The 27,371-nt window shown below is 40.3% G+C and overlaps 1 protein-coding gene across 1 annotated transcript in view; it reads left to right on the top strand.

Annotated features, from left to right (window-relative positions):
- Positions 1–27,371, top strand: part of LOC126198789 (carbonic anhydrase-related protein 10-like) — a 367,685-nt gene that overhangs the window by 147,797 nt on the left and 192,517 nt on the right. Inside the window, exon 2 of the mRNA XM_049935358.1 lies at positions 26,524–26,571. Coding sequence (XP_049791315.1) covers positions 26,524–26,571 — 48 coding nt within the window. The remainder of the gene's footprint in view (positions 1–26,523; positions 26,572–27,371) is intronic.

Here is a 27,371-nt window from a genome sequence, read left to right as displayed (position 1 = left end):
GTACCTAATGGAAATTTGGGAAAAGCAATCGTCACCGAAGTTAATCTGTCGGTAAATAGGGAGGAAAGGGTTACATCTAAATGAAAGGAAAAATGCTAATGAAACAGGTGGAAATTAATTTTGAAAAGGGGTAAAGTTAATAAAGAAAGTAAATGTGCGGCCGTTACGTTAACAATTAACTAGCGGTAATTAGATATTTGAGATTTGGGGGAAATTACGGTCATCAGTCCTAAGGACAATTACTATAGTAACTGAAAAAGAAAGGTTATTACACATATAATTAGCACTAGAAGCGTGGCAACTGAAGGTTGACACGTGTAGTGTGAAAACTGAAAGTTTGTCAGAAGTAATAAATTTCGCTACACTCTGACTTAATTTAGCAAAAGAATTAATAAAACTGGAAAATTGAAAGTTAGTTTAGTGACTGAAATTAATAGTGAACTTTGTTTCTGAAGCATATCGAAATTCAGTAAAATACAGTTAGTCTTGGGCTACCTCAACAATCATTTCAAAAGCTACTTGACTCTACGCAATTTAGAAATAAGAGATTTTACTTCGAACTTGAATTAAATGATTCTGAACAATTAACAATAGTAAAATTTAGTACGTACCAAGCTGAGCTGCAGTCACAGGTAAGCTAAAATATGCTAACAAAACTCGCACTCTTAATTTGTGCTCGTGTAATCTAAATATTGTAGCCAGCTATGAATACTTTAACTGAACTTTGAAATTAAGGCAGTGAAATTGAATTATATTATTTTAATGCTGGCGTTTGAATTTCAACGACACTCGGGTTCATTTCGGAAAAGGAAGGGACCCTGCTGGGCAATGCAATTGGGACAATGAGCAACAAAGGTTCATGCTAAGTTGCTGTAATTTTGTGATGCAACTATTTTAAAAGCTGAGGTCTGCCATACAGTTCTGAAACTTTACGTGCTTTTAGTCTTCCTTGTTGGTTGATTGAAGGTTTGAAGTCGTCGATCGAGGAGGTGCCGACAGTCACTCATTGTCGGCCGTCACTGTTGCAGAAGCTGGATGCTGGCGCGCCGTCTTCTCGACACGGTTACCAGGCGAAACGGGCTCTTGATGTGTGCCAGCTAATGCTTCTCGTCCGCGACACCGTGCTAGAAACTATTATAGCCAGTCGAGCGCAATTACATGCTGCCCAACCCCTAACGCGCGGCAACTCGCGGGAGCGGCACACAACACACCTGCTCCACTGCACTCCCCGGCCAGACTCTTTCTGCTCTGCCCGCGCTCCACGAGGCAGAGTTAACACTACCAAAGATCCTAAACACTTTGGTTCTCCACACGACCTATCGATGTAATGGTCCGATAGCATAGTTTCCCTAGGCCAGACCCAGAGTATAAATACAAATAATCTTTACCCTACAAACTAATTATATATCGACATAAATGCATATATATACAAATAGTAAAACAATTACAATATACAAAGAAACAGAAATGTCATATCTTGAGGTAACAAAACAAGAAAAAAATATATAGGACAATAGATGGAAATAGGAGGATATGCATTTCCGGCGTTACACGTGCCCCACATTGTCTGAGGATGTTCGTGTAACGTAAACAGTCTCAGAAAATGTCCCAAAAAAGAAACAGCGGAAATGCATATGCTCAAAACATCAACAAAATTTAGCATTCGTCTAAATAAACATAAATCAATTTTTAGACCATAATAATTGAGTGGGGGCACTCCTGATCTTATTCCAGTATGTCATCTTGCACAAAATATAACAGGTTGACAACATATTAAGATTCATAGAAAACATAGAAAATGGTTTAGCTATTCTAAAATCGTCCAAATTCCTAACAGTATCAAGAAATGGAATACTATTTACAAAATTATTCAGAGTACATGGTCATAAGAACAGGTACATCACATTACGCAAATTAATAGTTAATTACATAGAATACACATTTTATATAATCTTTTCATAATTAATACTCTCGCCATGAGAGTCCACTTAGTGCTAAACAAGAAAATAATATACAGTAGCTCGAAAAAAACAAATATTGATAGCAGAATTCTTTCACATCAGCTGTCCGGGAAGAAAAACAACTCCACCTTCCGTACTCGCAAGTACAAAGAATGCCGACAGCGGCACGGAGAGCCGACAGCGGCACAAGAGCCGACAGCGGCTTCGTCTCGCCAGTATTGTTGCGCCCGCCTGTGCGGCACGCTTGATCTCACTCGCCCTTGTAACGGCATTTCCAGAACGTCCGTTTCACTGAATTCTTTGGGAAAAACTCATTCCAGAGTAATCTCAAGGAGTCCATTAGCACTATCACAGTGGATAACTCAACACTGTCCATCATCACACGCATGTACTAGCCTGAAACTTAAAACAGCGTCTAAGTACATCGGCAATGACTAGTAAAACACATATTCATGAAATCTTACAGCTTGTTACAAAACCATATTTCCATTCCTTAATCTACTGTGACTCAGCTGAAAACTTAAACTAGCAGCTTGGATTTTTCAGTAGATTAATAATCAGTTTCTCTTCAATCATTTAGTAAAAATTAATTACTTATTAATTACAACTTCTTTAATGTCCTCTTGGTCAGGCAAAAGCATGGCAATCTAGCAAATCGTTAAATCTTACGCTCCATATTTACATACTGTACAAATTACCCATTCTGTGGTATTAATCAATCCTAGGTTGGTACAATTTCAAGTCTACAATGTTCCGTATACCTAATAGTTTTCCAGAGCTTGGATACTCTAAGCAATAAGCAATTGTGTGAGGTATACCAATGACTTTATATTGTCCATTATAAACAAATTTAGAGATTTCATTGTCTATCTCGCTCGATTTCTCATGAGCTTTTACAAGTATTAAGCCTCCGATTGCAAACTTAGCAAAACGCACTTTAGCGTCATGGCGACGTATGCGAGCATCGGCTTTTAGCTTCATTACTTCTCGCAAACGATCTTTTTTCACACCAATAATGTCAATGTCAATCCGTGGAGGGAATCTGATCATATCTTCCAATTCACTTTCTACACTTTTGTCAATGCCGAGATTCCTCACTTTACGGCAGTTCAAATTCATTCCTACATCAATGTCATCCGGCCGGTTAACAATGTGTATAGGCTGGTATTGCCCATGCACACCGTCTCCTGCCTCGTCAAAACTACTGTTGCTTTATCTTGTGACGTACATGTCAAAGTCTTGCTTTCGCAATTAATCACTGCACGGTACTTTAATAGCCAATCTAACCCGATAATTACTCCCGTGGTTAAGTCTGGCACGACGAAAAAGTCTTGTTCAAATCGTGCCCCACATATCTCGAAGTTGACAAAAATCTGTTTTGTGACCGGTTTACTGGCCTTCCCAGTAGCACCGATAATTTTCACTCCTGTTACTGGCATAACTACGATAACACGTCTGTCTTTCAGTAACTCAAATATTTTCCCAGATACAGCATTCAATTCTGCACCGGTGTCAATCAACACGTTTAGTTGTAGGCTGTGCATATTAACAGACACTACTATCTGTCTACACTTGTCCTCATCTTTTTCTTTATTTTCCCACAGTAAATCCTCGTCTATATCCAGGTCAATCCAGAAAAAACCATCTGGCTTTGATCCTAAATCCGGCTTATCTGGCGGCTTTTTCAGCCTCTGTTCACTTACAGTTTTAATTTCAACTCGTCTGTCCTGAGGCTTAGTCTGTAGCTTCGCCTCCAATACCGAAATCTTTTCCTGTAACTCGTCAACTAGTGAGTGTTGCTTTGCTATCAATTCACTAATTGTCACCTTCGTTGATTCCTCTTTGGCCAGATTGGTCTCATCCGCCTATCTACCTGGAGGAATGTGCCCAGTAGTATCTGGAATTATTTCCTCTGGATCTGCGCAACCCACATTGCTACCGTCTGACCGTATAACGTCAGCTCTAACCTCATGCACGCTGTAATCTACGTGCTTTTCTACCAATCGTGTCCGGCTATCACTAAAATTCTCGTAATCTTTCTCCTAAATACTTTCGCAATGTTTAAACTGGAGTTTTGCGTCGGATGGGTCGGCCACTTCTAACACTATAACTTTCGGTAAAGTCTGCCGATCAGCGCCAGAACTTTCCGTTACTACTTCAACATCCAACTCCTGCGGGACGAAACACGACGAATCTTGGTCGTGCTCCCCATTAACATCAACTATTTCTGGTAAAGTCTGCCGGTTAGGGCCAGAACTTTCTATCACTTCACAAACACTACCTTCCTGCGGGACGAGACGCGGCAAATCCTGTCCGCGCTCCCCATAAACACTTTTCCCATACAGGCCCCTATAATCTCTTAGTTCGTCGTATAAGTGACCGAACTGCCTTAACCAGACCTCATCCCTCTCTGCATCCCCTCGCTCAATGACGGACGTATTATCCGACATCTGACCTTCTCTCAACAATTGCGAATAATTCTTAAACTCAATCTCCAGTTCCGCTGTGGGTGTTACAGCTGCCACTTTACAATCGATTTCCGGAACACTACTTAAATTGTTCTCACTGACAGTGAATGTATTTTCTACTTCCGTGTCTACAACTGATCTACTACTTGTGGGTGCACTCCTTTCTCCCAACACTGGCACACTCTCCCGCCGTTGAATATTCCATACGGAATTTTCATAACGACGACACCTGGGTTTTCTCCTGTTATTGGGCCTCCAAAATTTCTCCACGCCCAGTGGGCCCCTCACCGGCGCGGCTAATGGTTTCCCCGTCTCGTCCCAGCAGATCTGCTCCCCGGACGCTGCTGAGGCGGCTGGTCACACCCTCTGGCGTTATTACTATTCTGTGAAGCCCGTATCACGTTAGTGTGATACTGGTTTCCGTCATTCCTGTTATTATTTGCATTGTACCGATTGTTATTACGGTCCGAACCATTACTGTTATTCCTGCCATGGTTGCGGTATGCAATATTCACATGGTTATCGTTGTTGTGGTACCCGTTGTTGTTACCACGGCCTCTACCACTGTTGCGATTATTGCGCCAATTGTCCTCGACCTCAACTCTTTCCAGGAAATCATTGATTGTCTTTTATTGCTTCCTACGTATCGTTTTGTATCATCTGGAAGCTTCTTGTAGAGTTCTCAGACTATTTCGGATTCCGTGCGGCGATCACGCAAATATTCCAACTTGCGGATCCAGCCCTCACAAAACTCCTTCATCGAGCCGCGCGAATTCGCATCGAAAGGCCTCGATACGACAAATTCGCGCCAGACACTATGTTGTTTTTGCTCTGACCAGTATTCAGCCAGAAACAAATTTTTAAACTCGTCAAAAGTCAGGTTCGTAATGTTGAGGTTTAAGCCCCAACAATTGGCATCACCAGCCAACACGTCAATAACTGCATTAATTTTTCTCTCATTAGTCCATGATCTGGGTAAAACTCTTTCACAATTTTTAATGAAATCCGTCGCGTGTATGCCGCCTTTTTTCAAGGGGTCGAACCGTTCCTCTTTCGTCAACAATTCCGAACTATGTGTACAGATTGGCACATAGCTCTGTTTTTCGCCAAGTTTCTTTTCTAATTCCGACACTCTAGTAATTATTTGGCAAGTGGTTGTCGCAAGCGTTTCCACTTCCCTCTTTTTCTCTTCGCAGGTATTAGCCTGCTTCCTCACTTTGGTATCTACTTGAGATACTAAAGCCTTTAAAGTTTCCACCTTCTGTTGATCCTCTTTTTTCACTAATTGAATTTGTTCCGTCACCTTATTCTCGATGATCGGAGCAACTGCTTCTCCTACACTTTTCTCGATTCTGCATTTCGGAATAAAAACGAGTATTTATGCTCGCAATTTCCGCCTGAACGCTTACCATTTCCTGTTTAAGATTACCGATTTCGGTATTAATTACAACAATATCTTCTTTAATTTTATCAACTTTTGTGTTAACAAAAAAAATGGCTCTCAGCACTATGGGACTTAACATCTGTGGTCATCAGTCCACTGGCTGGCTCTGAGCACTATGGGACTCAACAGCTGTGGTCATAAGTCCACTAGAACTTAGAACTACTTAAACCTAACTAACCTAAGGACGTCACACACATCCATGCCCGAGGCAGGATTCGAACCTGCGACCGTAGCAGTCGCGCGGTTCCGGACTTAGCGCCTAGAACCGCTAGACCACCGCGGCCGGCTTGTGTTATAGCTTTGTTCTGATTGTCTAGCTTCCGTTCAAGTTTTTCAGCCTGAGCTTCTTGCTTGGCAGCCTGAGCTTTAATTTCTGCCGATTGACTCTTGATTTCATTAATCAAAACATTCAATAAATCAGTTAAATTCCCGGAAACTACCGGTTTTACCTCCTTAGCGGCTTCCTCTTTAACTGGCCCCCCTTATTCGTCATCAAGGGGTTCAGATTTGATTTTCACTTCCGATTCCGAAACATTTTCTAAAGTTTGGAATTCCATTTCTGCTCTTTGTTGCGTTTCGGCGGTCGCGTCTTTCACGCTAGCCGCCTGCCCCTGAACAACGGGTACCGCGGTGCGCGTTTCCCACTGTTCGACCGATTGTTCCGTATCCAAGCCTACCAAATTTTGGTAATTGTTGCCTTCACTCATTTTAATAATTTTCAATATAAATAACAAATCTCAAATCAAATTAGGATTCCTCCCACTACTTAATCTCGCTGAAGTAACTATCTGTTCGTAACCAATACTTTGTTACGACATTTGCACCAAACAAAATTCGTGTCCAGAAAAACCTCAAATCTGAAGATTGTCCTGTCACCAGGTCGCCACGTGTAACCTCCCCCTCGCTTATCGACCTTAATGACAGTGAAAAATTAAACCGCGTGTACCTAATGGAAATTTGGGAAAAGCATTCGTCACCGAAGTTAATCTGTCGGTAAAGAGGGAGGAAAGGGTTACATCTAAATGAAAGGAAAAATGCTAATGAAACAGGTGGAAATTAATTTTGAAAAGGGGTAAAGTTAATAAAGAAAGTATATGTGCGGCCTTACGTTAACAATTAACTAGCGGTAATTAGATATTTGAGATTTGGGGGAAATTACGGTCGCCAGTCCTAAGGACAATTACTATAGTAACTGAAAAAGAAAGGTTATTACACATATAATTAGCACTAGAAGCATGGCGACTGAAGGTTGACACGTGTAGTGTGAAAACTGAAAGTTTGTCAGAAGTAATAAATTTCGCTACACTCTGACTTAATTTAGCAAAAGAATTAACAAAACTGGAAAATTGAAAGTTAGTATGGTGACTGAAATTAATAGTGAACTTTGTTTCTGAAGCATATCGAAATTCAGTAAAATACAGTTAGTCTTGGGCTACCTCAACAATCATTTCAAAAGCTACTTGACTCTACGCAATTTAGAAATAAGAGATTTAACTTCGAACTTGAATTAAATGATTCTGAACAATTAACAATAGTAAAATTTAGTACGTACCAAGCTGAGCTGCAGTCACAGGTAAGCTAAAATATGCTAACAAAACTCGCACTCTTAATTTGTGCTCGTGTAATCTAAATATTGTAGCCAGCTATGAATACTTGAACTGAACATTGAAATTAAGGCAGTGAAATTGAATTATATTATTTTAATGCTGGCGTTTGAAATCAACGACACTCGGGTTCATTTCGGAAAAGGAAGGGACCCTGCTGGGCAATGCAATTGGGACAATGAGCAACAAAGGTTCATGGTTGGTTGGTTTGTTTGGGGAAGGAGACCAGACAGCGTGGTCATCGGTCTCATCGGATTAGGGAAGGACGGGGAAGGAAGTCGGCCGTGCCCTTTGAAAGGAACCATCCCGGCATTTGCCTTGAGCGATTTAGGGAAATCACGGAAAACCTAAATCAGGATGGCCGGACGCGGGATTGCACCGTCGTCCTCCCGAATGCGAGTCCAGTGTCTAACCACAGTGCCACCCCGCTCGGTCAGCTTAGGTTCATGCTAAGTTGCTGTAATTTTGTGATGCAACTATTTTAAAAGCTGAGGTCTGCCATACAGTTCTGAAACTTTACGTGCTTTTAGTCTTCCTTGTTGGTTGATTGAAGGTTTGAAGTCGTCGATCGAGGAGGTGGCGACAGTCACTCATTGTCGGCCGTCACTGTTGCAGAAGCTGGATGCTGGCGCGCCTTCTTCTCGACACGGTCAGCGAGCGAAACGGGCTAATGCTTCTCGTCGGCGACACCGTGCTAGAAACTATTATAGCTAGTCGAGCGCAATTACATGCTGCCCAACCCCCAACGCGCGGCAACTCGCGGGAGCGTCACACAACACACCTGCTCCACTGCACTCCCCGGCCAGACTCTTTCTGCTCTGCCCGCGCTCCACGCGGCAGAGTTAACACTACCAAAGATCCTAAACACTTTGGTTCTCCACACGACCTATCGATGTAATGGTCCGATAGCATAGTTTCCCTAGGCCAGACCCAGCGTATAAATACAAATAATCTTTACACAACAAACCAATTATACATCGACATAAATGCATATATATATATATACAAATAGTAAAACAATTACAATATACAGAGAGACAGAAATGTCATATCTTGAGGTAACAAAACAAGAAAAAAAATTATAGTACAATAGATGGAAATAGGAGGATATGCATTTCCGACGTTACAACGTGATCGGAAGGGATTACATTGACAAAAGGAAACACTAAAGGCAGTATATGAGATACGTTGTTTGGGCAGCAAATCAAGTGATGATGGCCGACGTAAACTGTAAAAGTTTCGAGACTTAATTAAAAAAAGAGAACTTAATATCGTTGTTTCAATGCTTTCGGTTTCTACATGGTCTTACTTCTCTTGGTTACAAGGCAAAGAATGTTCATACCGCCATTGGAAAATGTCAGAAAATTCCTTCTTTGGAAAGTTGGTCAACTTGTGCGTCATATTGGTTACGTGGTCAAAGCGTCGACCCTTCGTGTGAATTCCTGTACTTCGGCGTTCTGTTGTAGGTTAGTATTGACAATACTTTCCCCGAAAGAAATTGTCAGCGTTTTTGTTTGTATTCAACTCTCGAAAGGCCTCCATGCTTCGTTGTTTTGGTTCGCGTGTCAAGGGGTGCGGGACAATCCACGCACACCCTTTCCTGTTCTTCAAATCTTTCTGGGGAATGTCTGTAACACTTGATTTAGTGAAGTTGCTACTACGCAACTTGTAACATAATAACGCTGACACACAACGGTCGCTAGTCCACCACTTAATACTTGCTGTTGATAACTAACTGGAGGAATGCACGGCTGTTGTTTGCAGTTGTTAGTTCAAGCTGCAACTGCAGTTACCACACTGACGTCGCCTTACGTTAGGAACAAAATCAGTCTCGCCAGTTTTTGGGCGGACGGTATGGAGAGGACACAATGCAGACTGGCAACATCAAGAAAGCATTTCTGATAAAGGTAAATTTGTTAACATCGACTATAAATTTAAATGTTGGGAAGTGTTTACACAAGTTATATATCAGCAGTGTGGCACTGTATGAGGATGAAACGTGGACGATAAATAGTTCAGATAAAATTTCGTAGAAGCGTGTTTGAAATATGTAGCTACAGGAAAATGCTGAAGATTGGGTGGGTTGATTAGATAACTAACTAGTTGGTGTTGAATCCAGGTGGGGAAGTAGGGTCTAATATTCCTGGCACAACTTGACCTAAAAAGGACTCAGTGGATAGGACACAGGCCACATGATCGTCTTTCTGATAGTGTAGCGGATAATGGAGGTAAGTGGGTTTTTAAGAATAGAAGAGGGAGACCATGACGTGACTTCAGTCAGCATACATAAAGAGGCTTCCATAGGAAATTATAGTTGCGTCAAGGCAACCCCTATACTAAAGACTACAATAACAACATTGGTGACACATGGTTTGATGATCTTGTGGTGGCGGCTGTTATAGCTTCTTCTTCATTACAGGGCAGTGAACGGCCATGCTTGTAATCAAAGAGTCTTGGCATATTCTCCAGCAGTCTCTCGTATTCACTTTATTTATTTTTACTTTCTAGCTTCTGCTGTTAAGATTTCTTTCTTCTATTCGTGAAAAAACTTTTGTTTTGGAAATCTTGTAGCCTGTTACTATCGTCTACGCGTATGAATCGGTTATCAAAGCCCATCTCGTATGTGCCACTTGTCTCCAGATCTACATAAACTTTCTTGTTTGCTTTCGCGTTTAGGCCACAGAGTGTTCACTCTGTGGATGTGTCAGTATAAAATTTTCTTTATTTATTTCATCCATAAGCCTGGTAAAATTGGTGACATCGAAGACAGTAACTAAGTAAAGAGTTATTGCTTACTGAAGACCTTTCATGACAATTCTAGGCAGTAACTTATTATTATAGCTATTTTTTGTTTAGTGGAATGCTGAGTCCATCTTCGATATGCTTCGATGGCAGTTTTTCCTAGAAAAGATAAATTTACTTCCCCATATTACTTTCTTACATCTTGCTCTTCTTTAGTGGATGTCCATGCACTGTTACACGAAGGCTTATTCCGTAGCTTCCATTTTTCACAGCTCCATAGCAACAGCTGTCAGCGTGTTTCAATTAAACCCTTGACAAGATTTAAGTTGCAGTATGATCCACAGTTATCACAGATTCTCTAAACGATAACATTCTACCATACTGGCTGGCAATTGGTAGATTAATAAATGATCTTAATTTATTTCCACTACTTCACCATCGAAACTACACAGTAATTGAAGCCAAATAAAAATGTATTTTAATACATTCCTGATAGCTTGTTTGTTAATGTTCTCATTCAAAATACTGTTGATAGTAAAACAAATCCTATTTAGGAGTCCTGCATTGTAATTTTTGCGTCCACAAGTTCTGCAAGTTGTCTTATGGCTCCTGCTGCGTGCGTTTTTCTTAGTTATTTGTCCACAGCTTTACGGTTACAGTCTGGTAACTCTATCGCAGATTGCATTTTTTCTTGTGATCGCCTTCTTCCAATCTCCATGGAACTTCCTCTCCACTTTTACTTTTGCACCCTTTTATTCATGAGTGCTGATAATTGTCAGAGTTAGTGTTTTTATTCCATACATTATTCTGAATAGAATGTACGTAGTGCACTGTGAGATTCACTGAAGGAACGTTCTTGCCCAGGATGAATTTAATCTTGGTCAACACCTCCAAAATGTCGCATTATTCATGGAATTTCTATCGTTTTTGTGGCACTGTCAAGCTGATTTTTGTGGTCAAGATGGACCCCTTAATTATACCTGGTTTAATAAGTGCATTGAATTCTTATGTTTCCCCTCTTCATCTACAAATATCGTTTAGAAACTTCTAGTTCCTAAATCAAAGTAATTTTTTGTTTCATGTTTTGACTCATGAGAAAGATTTTATTCAGATATTGAAGGTAGTTCCGGCACTGTACATCGAGTTTCATTCCTCAACTACTATAGTTCGTGGCTTAGATTGCGGCTTCCACATATGCGATAAATAATTTCTGAGAACTGGCGAATCCCTTCTTGCCAAGAGGTTTAGCTAAGTACGGGTTATCTTTTACATTAAACACCAAAGTTTCCGGCTTGTGATTCAAGACTTTTGCGTACTTCTAAATGAGACTAGCAGCAAGCAGGAATTTCGAGATTCTGCACACCCTCACCGAATCAAATGTTTTGCGCTGGTTATAGGATGATTACCATATGTTGATGTTATTTTTCAGTGTCGTTTTATTCATATCAAAATGTCAAAAGATTTGAGATTTTTCAGCAAATGAAACAGCAAATGGCAGAGAAGAGGCTGAGAATTCACAGTTTAGCGATTTTCTCTGTCACTCTTGTTAAACGATACTGCAGTCAAAGTAGTTCTCCAAATATTTGTAATAAGCCTTAAAATGTGGCGCCATAGTCGATTTTGAATGTAAAATTATTTATTACTACAACTCACTACTATATTTTCTGTAGTGTGACCATTATCAACTGCTATAACTGTGATATGACATTTGTCAGTACCCAGGGACGCGGTTGAAAATGCAAAAGTAGGTTGTAAAAATAAACACTTCTACAGTAAAAGGTGACCGTGATGTCATTTGTATGTGACTGCGATATGATCCTTCAGAGATGCCGGTGCACTGTGCTAGAGAAGGACAAGGTGTCATCGGATTCGTCAAGTACAGGATAGATACCTCGACCCTTACAAAGTAAATCAGAAATTTTTCTCTCAGTCGTGTTTCACAGAAGAGAGGTAAGCATTGTCACACCTATAAAATGAAAAGCAATTAATAATTCTTTCATTGTAGCGACAAGTCTGTAGGCCTGGTGCACAATAAAATCACCACCCAACGTTTCCATAGCTTAGCGCTACATGAATCAGACAAAGAGACCGTTGACAGGGTGAAGTATCACATTGCAATTTCATTTCGGCAGCGTGAAAATGTTGCTGCTGTGTTAGGCCAACCCATATGACATTGTAAACAGCTGCTTTTTTCAGAAACGAATTACCACAGGATACTCCCCTCAGTCAAAGGGGTTCGTCATTTTGTTTTGGAGCCTCTAGAGGCCTGCTACGGTACTGTGGCATGAGAATTTGAACGTGCACCAGTTCTGCTGGATATGAACTTGTAAATAAACAAAAAATTAATTGGGTGGCTTTGAGATTTCAAAATAGTAATTGAAACTAAATGACTTGATTTTCTAGGTCCGGTTTCAGTCGTTCAAGTACTCACATTTTATGTGGCTTTTCTTCTTTCCCTATCCTTCTAAGTTCTTACCTCCCTCTGTACCACTGATGTCGATTTAGTGTAATCGTAATGACACTTTGAATTGTGGGCTTCTTACATTTATTCACTTGGGATAGTTTTGTTTGAATATTTGAGCTCGTATGTTTATACGTTAAAGGGCATTTTAGAACATCACTCTTATGGAAAGGGTTGTTTCTAGATAAAGAACGAAGATCGTAAGACAGTTACCGTCCTGACAATAGAACTCAGTAAGGTTGACGGAAATGAGAGGCTTCAAGTAGTAAATGAGTTTTGCCATTTGGGGAGCCAAAATAACTGATGATGGCCGAAGTAGAGAGGATATAAAATGTAGACTGGCAATGGCAAGAAAAGCGTTTCTGAAGAAGAGAAATATGTAAACATCGAGTATAGATTTAAATGTCAGGAAATCGTTTCTGAAAGTATTTGTATGGAGTGTAGCCATATATGGAAGTGAAACGTGGACGATAAAGATCTTAGACAAGAAGAGAATAGCTTCCGAAACGTGGGGCTACAGAAGAATGCTGAAGATTAGGTGGATAGATCACATAACTAATGAGGAGGTATTGAATAGAATTGGAGAGAAGTGAAGTTTGTGGCACAACTTGACTAGAAGAAGGGATCGGTTGGTAGGGCGTATTCTGAGGTATCAAGCGATCACAAATTTAGTATTGGAGGGAAGAGTGGAGGGTAAAAATTGTAGAGGGTGACCAAGAGATGAATACACTAAACAGATTCAGATGATTGTAGGTTGCGGTAGGTACTGGGAAATGATGAAGCTTGAACAGGATAGAGTAGCATGGAGAGTTGCATCAAACCAGTTTCTGGACTGAAGACCACAACAACAACAAGATTGAGGGCCAGCAGGAAAGTGGCTATCTCCGCACATTAAACGGCCGATATCGAAGGGAGCGGAAAAGAATCAGAGGTCATCTGCGACTTCCTGTAGAAAAGTGGAAAGCGCGCAGCAGTGTAACACATAATCATTCTGCAGCAAGCAGAATTTCCCATATATTTGTCCGGCTCTGGCAGACTGGATGCAAAAGTTCTTCAGATGGGTTACACATTTCCTAACACAAAGCTAAGTAGAATGTAATTCAAGTGTAAGTTAATATTTGATACCTCCTCCTCTTCTGACTTTTGAACAGAATAATCGCTATCACTGTATGAAACTTGTAACAGAACTCAGTCTTTCTCCTCTCTCATTCCTTGTCCCGAGCCCATATTCTCCTGTAACCTTTTCTTCTACTCCTTCCCCTACAACTGCATTCCATTCTCCCATGACTAGCCGTGCTGGGTAGTCGTGCGATCTGAGGGGCGTTGTTGCGTCCCACGCGGCTCACCCTTCGGAGGTTCGAGTCCTCTCTCAGGCATTCGTAAGTTTACGTTAGATTAAGTAGTGCATAAGCTTAGAGACCAATAACCTCAGCAGTTTGGTCCCACTAATTTCCTAACTTTTCTCCCATCACTATTGGATTTTCACATCCCTTTACACACTGTATTACCTTTTCAATATCCTCATACACTTTCTCTATCTCTTCATTTTCAGCTTGCGATGTCAACATGTATACCTGAACTATCGTTGTCGGTGCGGGTTTGCTGTCGATTCTGATAAGAACGACCCTGTCACTGAACTGTTCACAGAAACACACTCTCTGCCCTAACTTCCTATTCACACGAAACCTACTCCTGTTACACCATTTTATGCTGCTGTTGATATTAGCCTATATTCATCTGACCAGAAATCTTTGTCTTCTTTCCACTTCACTTCACTGACCCCTAATATATCTATATTGCACCTTTGCATTTCCCCTTTCAGATTTTCTAGTTTCCCTACCACATTCAAGCTTCTGACATTCCATGACACTTTTTCAGTTACGGGCCACATGTCCTGTGCATTCACGTTACGTGTGTTTAATGCAGTGGTTTCCATTGCCTTCTGCATCCTCATGCCGTTGATCATTGCTCATTCTTCCACCTTTAGGGGCAGTTTCCCACCTCTATGATAAGAGAGTGCCCTTCACCTCTGTCCAGTCCTCCGTCCTTTTTGACAAGGCCGTTGGCAGAATGCGGAGTGACTTCTTATGCCGGAAATCTAAGGCCGCCAATGCCGATTATTAATCAAAATAATGAGTGGTGAGATTCGAACCCAGAATTCCACAGTTAAATGCGGAGAAGAGAGCCTCGATGTGGAAAGAGTACACTGACGCCCTCTATGAGTGGGAGCACTGTCTGATTATGTGAGAGAACATGAAACAGCAGTTGATAGGAAAGAGATAACAGTTCCATTATTAGACTGAGAATTTAAAACAGATTTGGCCGATTTAATATGAAATGAGGCAATGGATAACATTCCATCAGAATTTCTAAAATCATTGGGGAGGTGGCAACAAACGACATGCATCCAAGTTCCTGACAAGAATAACGTACAGAAAAATGGAAAAGAAAATTGAGGATGTGTCAGACAATTATTACTTTTCCGATTTAGCAGAGGTAAAGGCCCCAGAGGCTGTTCCGAGGTTACAATTGATAATGAAAAGAAGACTGAAGGATGGACAAGACCGTTAATAGGATAAATCGACCTGGAAAAAGAGTTCAGCAGTGGAAAATTGTGCACAAAATCCGAAATTCTGAGAAAGAAAGATGTAACCAAGAGTGAAAGATGGGTAACATACAATATGTAGAAGAACCAAAAGGGACTAATAATTCTGGAAAATCAAGAACGATGAGCTCGGATTAAAAACGGTGTAAGGCAGGGATGTAGGCTGTCGCCGCCACTGTTCAGTCTCTAAATCGAAGAACCAACGATGAAATAAAAGAAAGTTTCAAGATGGAGATTAGAATTCAAGTTGAAAGGATATCGCTGGTAAGATTCGCTGATGACATTGTTATCCTCAGTGAAAGTGAAAAAGAATTACAGGATATGTTGAATGAAATGAACAGTATAATGGGTACGGATTGAGTTTATATCGAAGAAGAACGAAAGTAACGAGAAATAGCAAGAATAAGTAAAGCGAGAAACTAAGTTTAGGAAATCAAAATATCCACGGGTGTACTGCCGGTCTAGTGTCCAACGGGCACAAATTTCGGCGAACATACATGTCGCCATCATCAGGTGAACTGACGGACTGAGCTCCTGTGAACGTGCCGGCACGGAGATCCGTACACTATGGCTGCTCAGGGGGAACTGGGTTCGGTCGCGGCGGCGGCCGATTTAAATACCCTCCGCCCGCGGCGCGCTCACTCCGCCGTCCGCGCCCCGCGCCCCGCGCCACGGTCGCGCGGTGGAACAGATTGCGACAGCGTCTGAGATGATGTCGGTGTGATGGCTCTGTCCGCCGCCGCGACCGAACCCAGTTCCCCCTGAGCACCCATAGTGTACGGATCTCCGTGCCGGCACGTTCACAGGAGCTCAGTCCGTCAGTTCACCTGATGATGGCGACATGTATGATCGCCGAAATATTGTGCCCGTTGGACACTGTAGACCGGCAGTACACCCGTGGATATTTTGATTATCAAATACGCCGGGAGAAACTCAAGAATAAGTTTAGGAATTTTGCTACCTAGGCAGCGAAACAGGCTATGACGGACGGAACAAGGACACATAAAGGAGACTAGCACTAGCAAGAAAGGCATTCTTGGCCAAGAGAAGTCTACTAGTATCAAACATGGACATTAGTCTGAAGACACAATTTCTGGCAATGATAGTGAGACATGTACTGTGGAAACCCAGAGCAGAAGAGAATCGAAGCATTTGAGATACGGAGCTACAAAAGAGCTTCGAGAATTAGGTGAACTGATAAGGAAGGGAATGAGGACTTTTTATGCTGAACTGGTGAGGAAAGAAATATATGGAAAATATTTGCAATGAGAAGGGACAGGATGAAAGGACATCCGTTAAGACATCAGAGTATTACTTCCATGATTCCAGAGAGAGCTGCGAGCGTAAAAGCTGTAGGAGGAGACAGAGACTGGAATATCTCCACAAAATAACTAAGGGCGTAGGTTGCAATTGCTACTCTGAGATAAATTGTTTGCCGTGAAGAAGAATTTGTGGTGGGACTCATCAAACCCGCCAGAAGACAGATGACTCATAAATTAAGAAATAAATAAAATATGGTACCATACGCGCAATACAGAGAAATAACGGAAAATAGTGTGCAGACTATAACACAACCAGCTTCATGGGTTATGCGTCAGCCGGCCGTTGTGGCCGAGTGGTTCTAGGCGCTTCAGTCCGGAACTGCGCTGCTGCTGCGGTCGCAGGTTCGAATCTTGCCTCGGGCACGGATGTGTGTGATGCCCTTAAGCTAGTTAGGTTTAAGTAGTTCTACGTTCTAGGGGACTGATGACCTCAGATATTAAGTCCCATATGAGTTCCTCAAAGAAAGCAGACCATGAACTGTGCCGTGAAGCCACACCACACAGTGACGCGTTCGTTATGTAGGACAACTTCATGAACGTTCGTTGGCGGTGGCAGTCCGCAAATGCTACGATATTATGAGTGTTCACTGCGCCATTGAGCACTCTACAGAATAACGCCGTCGACGTCAACCTTCGGCAAGAAACGCAAGAACAAGATCCACTCGAATGTCTGCAACGAGCGTCAAAAGTTGGTGATCAATATTTAGTTTTTACGGATACCATTTCACAATCCTTCACAGAATTATTCGAGCGGTGGCCCATAGAATGTTGAGCCAAACGTGAAAGGCTCATGCCCTGCTTGAAGATCGTACATGTGTCCAGTATTCTCTGCCATGGCAGCAGTAACTTCCTGGCCAACAGGTGGAGAAATTAGCCTTCGGCTTCTTCCAGCAACAATTCCCATATTCGCAGTTAACTCGAACTTACGAATAGCGTTCTTCAACTCTGTTACGAAAAGAGGACCTTTTCGTATTCCTTTAATGCGTCGGCGCTCGCGAAGAGCCGGCCGCGGTGGGCGAGCGGTTCTAGGCGCTTCAGTCCGGAATCGCCCGACTGATAGGGTCGCAGGTTCGAATCCTGCCTCGGGCATGGATGTGTGTGATGTCCTCAGGTTAGTTAGGTTTAAGTAGTTCTAAGTTCTAGGGGACTGATGACCTTAGATGTTAAGTCCCATTGTGCTCAGAGCCATTTGAGCTCCCGAGGAGCAACAGTTGTTTTGAAAAAAGTGTTTTACAGTTAAAGTCCTGGTCACCTTGACGAGACCAATATCAACTGTCTACAGCTGTGATGTAGAAGCCTATGTCGCTCTACCAGCAATATCTCCGCCTAACGGCAAGTCATGACATAAACCCTAGTTACAACACAAATCCTGCGCAAAGTCTAAACATAATTCCTATAACGCTTGGTACACACACGGTAAATAATTTTACTCCCACTATGGTTCAACTAGCCAAAGTATTGTTTTTACTACAGTACAACGACTAAGGGAGGTTAAGGACGACCACTGTGGCAATAGCGTAAAATTTTAGGTTAGTGAAGAGAAGACTTGTTTTATGTGGTGTAAATAATACATATGAATTTCTGTCTGAAAATAATGCCTTTGTCAGCTCCTCAATGGAAAAATCTCGTTAGAAAGTTAAAGAAGTATTATAGACTACATGTGTCTCTGAATAATCTCTGGATTGAAATGAACGCATGATAACAATTAAAAAAGTATTTTGAAAGGAAAAAACCACGTGAATAACTTTAAGAGTTACAGGAAAAATGTTTGTGATTTTCTTAATCTCAGTGACCGATAACGATGAAATACCGACCTTCCACCAATGTGACATATTTGCAGTAGCATTATCAACAAACAACGTAGTAGATAACTTGAGTCCTGTAGGATGAGTAAAAAATGAGTAACAAGTAACAGAATGTCTTTGATGTACATCAAAGGACGAGATGAATTAATCCCTGGAACTTGCTTCATTTTCGGTGTGTGCTGCGTACAGTGTGTTATTTGGTAAAATTGTGGCTCAGTGTTTTCTATGTTGTACCGAAAATGAGATAACTGTACAGCCACAGCATTTAAAGTGTCCTGAAATAATGGAAGCGGAAGCTCGGGGAGATTGGCGCCTTCCTGCTGTTAATGGAAACCACCGCTGCGCTGGACTCTTTTTATGTGTGTGCCGTTTTCGTCCTGTGTTTCACACTCTGCGATGTTTAATTGGAAGTACAGTCACGTAATACACTCGTCTGAGAAATGTGCGCTCCCGCAGCTTTCGCCGCATCTTTCCTTCTGAGTTTCTGTCTGTTCCACGACTTCACGAATTCTATTTTAATACTTTTTACTAGGTAGCATCTTTGTCTGTTTTCTGTTCGTCAAAAATTTTGCAGTCATTTTAAAGTAACTTCCCAATGAGCTAGATACTTGAAACTTCTATCGTAGCTCAGAGTGGATGACACTGCAATATTAACGTTCTTTCTTATCTGGTGTGTGGCAAAGCGTACTTTGTTCTTCTGTTAGTCCGGCAGAAATTCTGCAGTTGATTTCAAACTATTCTCACGATAGGCTAGATACTTTAAACTGTCAACGTAGCCCAGAAGTGGATGGCAATGCAATACCAACTCGATTTCTTGTCAGGCGTGTGGCCTGTTCCAGTCGCGAATATTTCGCAGGAAGAAGGATTACTGGTAAGACTTCCTGTGAGCTCGATTTTCTTAGTTTTTACCTTCTCAGTCTTTTTTAGAGATATAAGTAGGAGGAAGCAGTATTTTGGTTCATCCAGATGAAGAAAACCTGAGGTAAAACTGGAATTTATTACACGGCTTTGTTGCAGTCTCATAAAAAATGTTTGAAATCGACTGAAAAATTTCACACACACAAGACTGAAAAAATAATTATTTAAATAATTGTTTTAATATAACGCTTTCTAAAGTGGACAAAAATGTATAATATAAATTCGCCAAGGCCTTACAGGTACCTAACCCCATAAAGAACGCCCTAAAAATTTCTGCAAGTGGATTTTTAATAGTTGTGAAAATACTTGTAAAATTTAGAACGAGGAACGTCAGGTGCACCCACTAGATAATAGTAATGAGTGTAGAGAGTAGCCGTTATTTCGAAAAATCGCGCCGTACCTCATATCATTTCCAGTACAATAAAACTGACAGTGATTTGGCTGAACTATTTATGCATTCGTTATCTATCGCCAGCGCTCTACGTTTTTCGTTTTAAATTTTACAGCTATTGGCACAGCTATTAAAATTTCACAAGCACAGATTTTCAGAACTCTCTCTATAGGTTTATGAAACTGTGTAGGTTTAGCAGACATTACACTATACCTTTCAGTCCCATTGAGAAACGTGTTATATTAAAAAATGTCTTTCTTAAATAATCATTAGGTTGATGTATAACTAAGTAGCGTTTTTGTTTGGCATGTTGGTATTCCAGTGGCTAAGGGCTTATTTGTCGATTGTTATATTTTTGTAGTTAACTGACACTGTTTAAGTTTGCATATTTTCATTTTTTCATTAGTAGGTAGTGACTGGAGCTGCGGACGCCACAAAATGGCGAGCCAAGTGGAAAAATCGGAACATTTCTCAGATATTTTTCTGTTTGAGTTAATTAGAGTGGTGACAGCAACGGAGGCAACAGCAACCAGAAACATTTGCACAGTCTCAATTTCTTGGAAAGAAGTTGAGACGTGAGTTCAAAAATTGGATTTTGAGCGATATATTGCAACCTAGCTGTTGGCATATGCTCAGAAATACATTAATAGTTAGATTTTAGTTTTCAGCTTTTCGATTTCATAAAAATTTTGAACAGTATTTTTGAAGGCTTCCCAAGATGTTTTCTTTATCCATTCAATGGCCTTATCAAAAGCTCCATCCTTAAACATTTCTCAAATATTCAGCCTAACGAAGATTCCCTTTTTAATCCTAGCATCTCTGAGATGTGGGAATTTTGTTTTTCGAACCTCGAATATTCCAAAGGCCCAGGTGAAAGAATGATGATAATGAAATTGCATCATATGCTAGAGCACCTCAGAGAATGAATTTAATAATCATAAGTACAGCTCTTAATGTGAATCATTTGTGCCACGAAGAATATCAAGTCTGTATTCACTTTATTGCCATTTTCTTCGTAACATTTCAGCTGTTACTGTTGTAGTTGCATCAATGGTACGAAATCTTAACGCAGCAATATCGCCCACTTTGGTCTATTGCACGCAATCTTTCGCAAATACCCACAAGAACAAATCCAGCGTGTTCGCGTCGGAGGAATATTGAGGTCAGGCAGTGGGTCCACCGCTTCCGATCCACCAACTGCGAAATTTCGTGTCCAGGAACTTGGAGCAGCGAATGCGCCGGAACTCGACCTCACTGAAAGACGATGGTGGTTTACAAGTCTTGTATCCGAGGGTACACTAACTGCTCCATCATATCCAGATTCACTGACCCATTCACCGTGTTTCCTGCAAAGAAGGACGTGGTCTAGTGGCCAGCGTTCCTACCTCTGAATCAAGGGGTCCCGGGTTAGATTGTCGGCCGGGATGGGGATTTTCTCTGCCCGGGGACTGAGTGTCTGTGTTCGCCTCATCATTTCATCATCATTCGTGACAGTTGCTAGTTGGATTAAGTTAAAAATTGGACTGTGTAAAAACTGTGACTTTGTACGGGCGCTGATTACCGTGCAGTTGAGCGCCCCCTAACTAAACATCATCATCATCATCATCATCATCATTACATGACTGCCACGAACATGTTCCGTGATAGCGTGGCAATGTTGTTAGCTCTAAATTCGAACATTATGCCGATTTATCGTTCCTGGTACATGAAAGATTGTCTCATCAGAGTATAAACATCTTTCCAGAAGGTTGGCATTCCTGCAGTACGCTGCAGCATATCTGTAGTAAATTGTTGTCGGCATGGTTTGTCGTTTGGCATCAGATGTTGCAGAATTAGCATTTGATGTATTACAGGATGCAGTGTTGCTTGCGCTACATTAAGTTGCCTGAATGCCTGGTTAAAATACTTACTTGGGTTTCTGAGAAATGCTTGTCTTATGTTCTCCACTGTATCTTCCGAAACACTCTGTCGTACCCCGCCAGAATTTTTCAGGAGGCTTCCAGTAGCCAGAAACTTACGATTACATTCCTTAATTGTTTCCACAAAAGGTGAATCACATTCATATAACCTATGAAAATTACTTGCACGGTAATCAGCGATTTTGGTTCTGCAAACCAACTGTTACTTGCACACGCTGCTGTTCTGTCAGGTTTTCATTTCAGGCGATCGTGCTGCTATCTGGTGACAGTATTTTGCACATCTGACATGGAAATATAAATTCTTTCAGACTCTGTAGTATGTGGTGCAATTTTTTTACCATATCTAGTGCAGGCTTTTTCCCTCGGACTTTAAAATAAGGGCTATCTTATAGGGACACGCTCTACTCGAAAGCTTCTTCACTAAACTACTATCTTTGGGGATAAAAGTGACAATAATATTCGATCACGGGAAATTAATGGAGTGTACTGTGTATTCTTTTTCCGAGGCTCCATCAGTTTCCTTTCAGGCTAGATATTTCCTATGTTGTTACATTTCCTGTTTTCGCTGTTCCACTCACAAAGTAAGTAGGAACACTTCATATTAAGTGAATTACGAGTATGTCAGCAATGACTTTCAGAATGCCACGTACCTGCCACTGGTGGAATTTATAATTTAATTTTTCAAGAAGCAGTTTTTCTTATTTATAGTACTCCTTCATAAGTACAGTGTGGCTTAGGAACAGAGGTTCCTGTTATGAAGAAAAACAGCTCTCAAACTTAGCTCAGGGATCATATAGAATTAACATTGTCAAGTTATGGGACGATGTAAATTAAAGCAAAAACAGAAGTACAACTTGAGATAATCAAGATGACCAATTCTCAGTGTTTATTTTGATGACCGGCTTCAGTAAAATAGGTTGTAAGATGCATTCTGTCAAGGTTCATTGAAATATACTGCAGAGGATCTGATGATAGCAACTTATTTTGTTGAAACTGGTCATTTCAATAAACACTGTACAGTAGCGATCTTGGCTGTTTGAAGTTGTACTTCTGTTTCTTTATAAACTTAGAGGGGTTATAAAACTATACTGCATCGCTTATTGTATCAACATATGGAATTAAGATGCAGTAAATATTACCCTTGGGGAGGATTTAAGTAAAATTGACCGTGAGTTTTTTAATGGATTGGGATTATCGACCGTGAATTTAATATAACAGTAGAAACCAGATAGGTAAACATTGAAATTTGGAAAATGTTTTAAGTAACGAAATTTACTTAAATAAAATACGGTCGCTAGCCTAATTAAGCATAGTAATATGAAACATTACTCTTAAAGAATCTTTATTGAATTTTGGTAAAGGAAAGCTACCATTACTTATTTCCCAGAGAAGTGTATTGAAACTCTGCTCTAATAAGATAAGTGATACAGTGAATACTAGCAGCCATAAATAGTATGTGCAAGCTCTCACAAGAAAAATTGACACTTTATCTCTTCTCAACAGTAATACTTTGTCATATATAAATTATCTCATCATGTTGTGATGGACACTACTAAACCAAATATTGACATGGACATGATCCTTTATCAATAGTTACTTTTCATATAGTACAAATATTATCAAAAGTCTCTGGCACTTTACACTCACTATGAAGCAATCTTATTTCAATTTTTATGAATAGAAGCAAATATTGTAACTTTATCTTTTATGGGCAAGGTGGGGCCCCTCAAACTGTCTTTCCAATTTTTACTACACAAAGCACACAAAACTCAAAATTTGCTTCAACTGCAATTAATATATTCATTATTCAAGTACGTTTATCAATTTTAAGCAACTCTAAATTGGGAACTCTTAAACTGTTCATTACCATAAAGCAAACTAAACACACTTTCTGAGACAATTTTTAAGGTGCAAATTTTGGTATTATTCTTTTATTCAAATTTCACTCAACTTGCAGGACTTTTAAAACAGTTAAAGCCACTGATTTTTCATACAGGTTCTTAAGTATGACTTTAAATGCATTTACACTCTAACTAACTTCACTACAACGTGATGTATTATTGCCATTTATACAACCAGAATTTTCACTAACAGAATTTAATGCAGTTAATCCTTAAAGCACAGACACTTTGAAATAAATCAAATCAATCACTGTGGGGGTTTTCATAAATGCAACACTAACTTCCTCCCTTAACTTCAATAGAAACTATAGTGTCTCTAGATACTTTTTTGCATTCAGAATTGTGCAAATAATCAACTATTTATTTTCATTAGATTTTAACACGCTGGGTACTCGGATATCAGTATTTATGTGGAGTGGATCCTAAGAGGTATCATGAGGGGAACCAAAACAAGGTTGACACAGAAATTTCACAGAATTTCCCTTATTATTGCAAATTAAACAACATTTAAATGTACTGGTTCATACTTTGACATAAATCTAACCTCCTAGATTTGATGAAGTGATGGTGAAATATTGGTGGCGAGTACATGTTGGCTACCCGGTCCTTCCTCTGGATGTAATTTGCTCTATTATCTTCTTCTTGGCGACGATACCTCAAACATTAGAGCCTTTTTCATTAATAGAGCACCATCTTATAGCCGTACACATCCGAGGCGTTTCCATTTTAGTCCAGGTACTGGATGCCACCCTCGGCACTTGCGCTGTCCACTCACTTGCTGCTCAGACCAGACTGTCCAGTAGCTAGCTGCCGACTGACTGTGTTCTCTCTCACTTGGCATCCATACTGAGCGCCACATCCACCTTTTAATCCACGCCAACCAGATTCTGGCGCGCGCCAACTCACTTCCATTACAAATGGGAAGAACTGTTGCTTTAAGTTTTATGCAATCCACGTCCCTAGGTATGAACCAACTTTTACATAGTTGTAAACAATTTTTTTAAAGAATCTTAATATTTAAATACATTAACATGTCAATACAAAAGCCACATACTTACATTACATTTTCCTCCAATTAATACAAAGGATTTAAATAGTAAAAGGAAATCAGTTTACACAACTTTTCACTTCATTACAATAGGTCAAAGACATTACATGGTGAAAAAATACATACATGACATTGAACAGAGTTAATCAGTAAAAAATGTTTATAGTATTATGGTGTTACAGGGTCAATAAAATGTCCCCAGTCTTCGGGTTATGCTCCATTCCAGACCATTTACTTCACTGCATGATGCAACGTTGTTCTTCATTTTTAAGGAATGGCGTTAAGTCTCTTTCACAATGTCTACGGAGACACTTCCACATTTCTTTCGAAGAGTTCAAATCTATAGGTTTATGTTCAGTCTCCGGTGACTCTATTAAATATCAATATTACTATGTAATAACAGCTCCTGTTCAGAAAAAATGGTTCAAATGGCTCTGAGCACTATGGGACTCAACTGCTGTGGTCATTAGTCCCCTAGAACTGAGAACTACTTAAACCTAACTAACCTAAGGACATCAAACACACCCTTGCCCGAGGCAGGATTCGAACCTGCGACCGCAGCAGCAGCGCGGCTCCGGACTGGAGCGCCTAGAACCGCACGGCCACCGCGGCCGGCTTCCTGTTCAGAAAACAAATGCTAAGATTCATTTTTGGTCTTTACGGACAGAAGTGCTTTGATGCCATCCTGCAGGAGGTACCAGCATTTCGATCCTGAAGCAAGTGTCTCTGCTTTACTGTTAGGCAACACGAGATCACAGACCAAGACATTTAAATTCTGCTATGTTAGAAAATTAGGTTCGGTTCTAGTAACTCCTTTCGTAAAGTATGTGCACAACGTTGTAATTCACTAACGTTATCATCATTTCCAAAATCTTCAGTCACATTTTCGTCATATGGTGGCCTAGGTTTGTAAATCGCTGATCCATGAGGCGTTGGTCGAGCTGCCGATTTCGAAGACCGATAATTAACAATCTGCTCTGGCTTTGAACTAATTCCAGATACATTCGTTAAGTGGAAGTAGCAGTCTGTTACATAATCCTTAGGTTCCTGCCATAACATGGAAATTGCAAAAGAAATATGACAGGTCCCTTTTAACAAGCCATTTTATTATGTTACACACTCGTCACAACAGATTTGTGATCCCAAAATTTATTCTGGTATATTTTATTGTCAAAATAACACTCGTACGCTCTTTTAACTTGAGAAGTCGAATTTCACCCCTGCGCTTTTAAAGTGAATTCGTCATAATCATAAAAAAATGTTTTCTTCGTTTGCACATATGCGAGACATGTTGCTCCTTCTAAAATACAATGTTTAAGAATCCACAACATTAGCCGACACTACGCTTGTCATTTCACAGCTGAAGAACGCACATGGTTAGGTTCTTTAATTAAATAAAGCTTCTACTTCCCCGGCAAATAAGAAGGACCCTTTCTCTCTGTAACATTTCTTCCCCCTTATTTGTTATTAGAGCAAACATTGCCCATTATTGTAAGAAAAAAGTTTATTGATGAGATTGTTGTCATCTCTGAAGTCACAGGCAAAAATCTCGTAAAACAAATATATCAGCTGTTCACATCATTAAATAAGATCGTGCTCTTTTAATCGCTGAGTTTAACAGCCTATGCCAATAAAAGTAAGAGCAGTTTTAAGTGTTGCAAAAATCTGGCGTTGAATGGACATTTCTGACGGTATTTTTGAATTTGTCAGGTACCACTACATAAGAATCAACTGAATTTATTTATTTAAGGGTTTCTGGTTGACCAGTGTGTGTCTAATTCTCCTCTCCAAGACAGATGCACTAAACCGGTATTACAATTATCACAGCGAAACAAAAACAAATTTTACGTCGGAGAATATCTGTAATCTGTAGCATGATATTTTTCACCTATTTATAACGAATTTCATAATTATATTTATTTATCTGATTGCAGGTTCTTACGCCAGCTGGGACGAATGGTGGACGTATGACGGTATATCTGGTAAGTAGTTTCCTACATGTCAGACTAATTTAATGTTACGCAACTGCTCCTGTGTAACTACTAAACCCGTAGAAGGAACATATTTAGCGTTACAGAACCTAAAAAGGGCAGATGTGGTGTGTGACCCGATAGATCTACCTATTCTTTCATTAGTAACAATGCAAAGGAATAAATTCTCCACCTTTCGTTTTTGTCCAGCTTAAGGCTTATGCTGATCGAGCGAAAATGTAATTAGGGACGCATATAAGAAAGCGGATCTTGAATGATAACACACTTCTTTTGTTAACAGGGCATTGTATTAGAGAAGGCTGAAGTTGTGACAAGACATACATAGGGATAAAAATGACTAATACCGCATAATAAGCTACTTAGAAGAAATCAATAATCAGAATATGTCCTACATATTGATCCCACTGCGACCTGAAAGTTAGGTTAATAACAAATAGTACAGAGATATTTCTTCCTAAGCAACATCCTTGACCACAAGGCGAAGAGAACATAATATACTATGCGAAGAAAAGTATAATCCGATTTGTGGAACACACCTCTTGTGAAAGCTGAGGTAACACCAGATCAGTAAAATATGCGAAGATAGCTGTAATTTAAGATCAGTGACTAAAGTGGCCATTTAATTGAGGGTAACGACCATGATTGCATAACCGGAAATACAGTCCTCTTCGAAAGAGTTGATCTGGAGCCACATAAACTTTTTTGTTGGTAATTTATCGTCTTTGTCACAGCTCTGATATGTAAGAGTTTTGCTGAAATGAAGACAATATAGGAAAAGACAAAGAACAGAA

The sequence above is a fragment of the Schistocerca nitens genome, chromosome 8 (genome assembly GCF_023898315.1).
Source record: "Schistocerca nitens isolate TAMUIC-IGC-003100 chromosome 8, iqSchNite1.1, whole genome shotgun sequence".
Taxonomy (NCBI): domain Eukaryota; kingdom Metazoa; phylum Arthropoda; class Insecta; order Orthoptera; family Acrididae; genus Schistocerca; species Schistocerca nitens.
The sequence above is the reverse complement of the archived record's forward strand: the minus strand, read 5'-3'. Positions and strand labels throughout refer to the sequence as shown.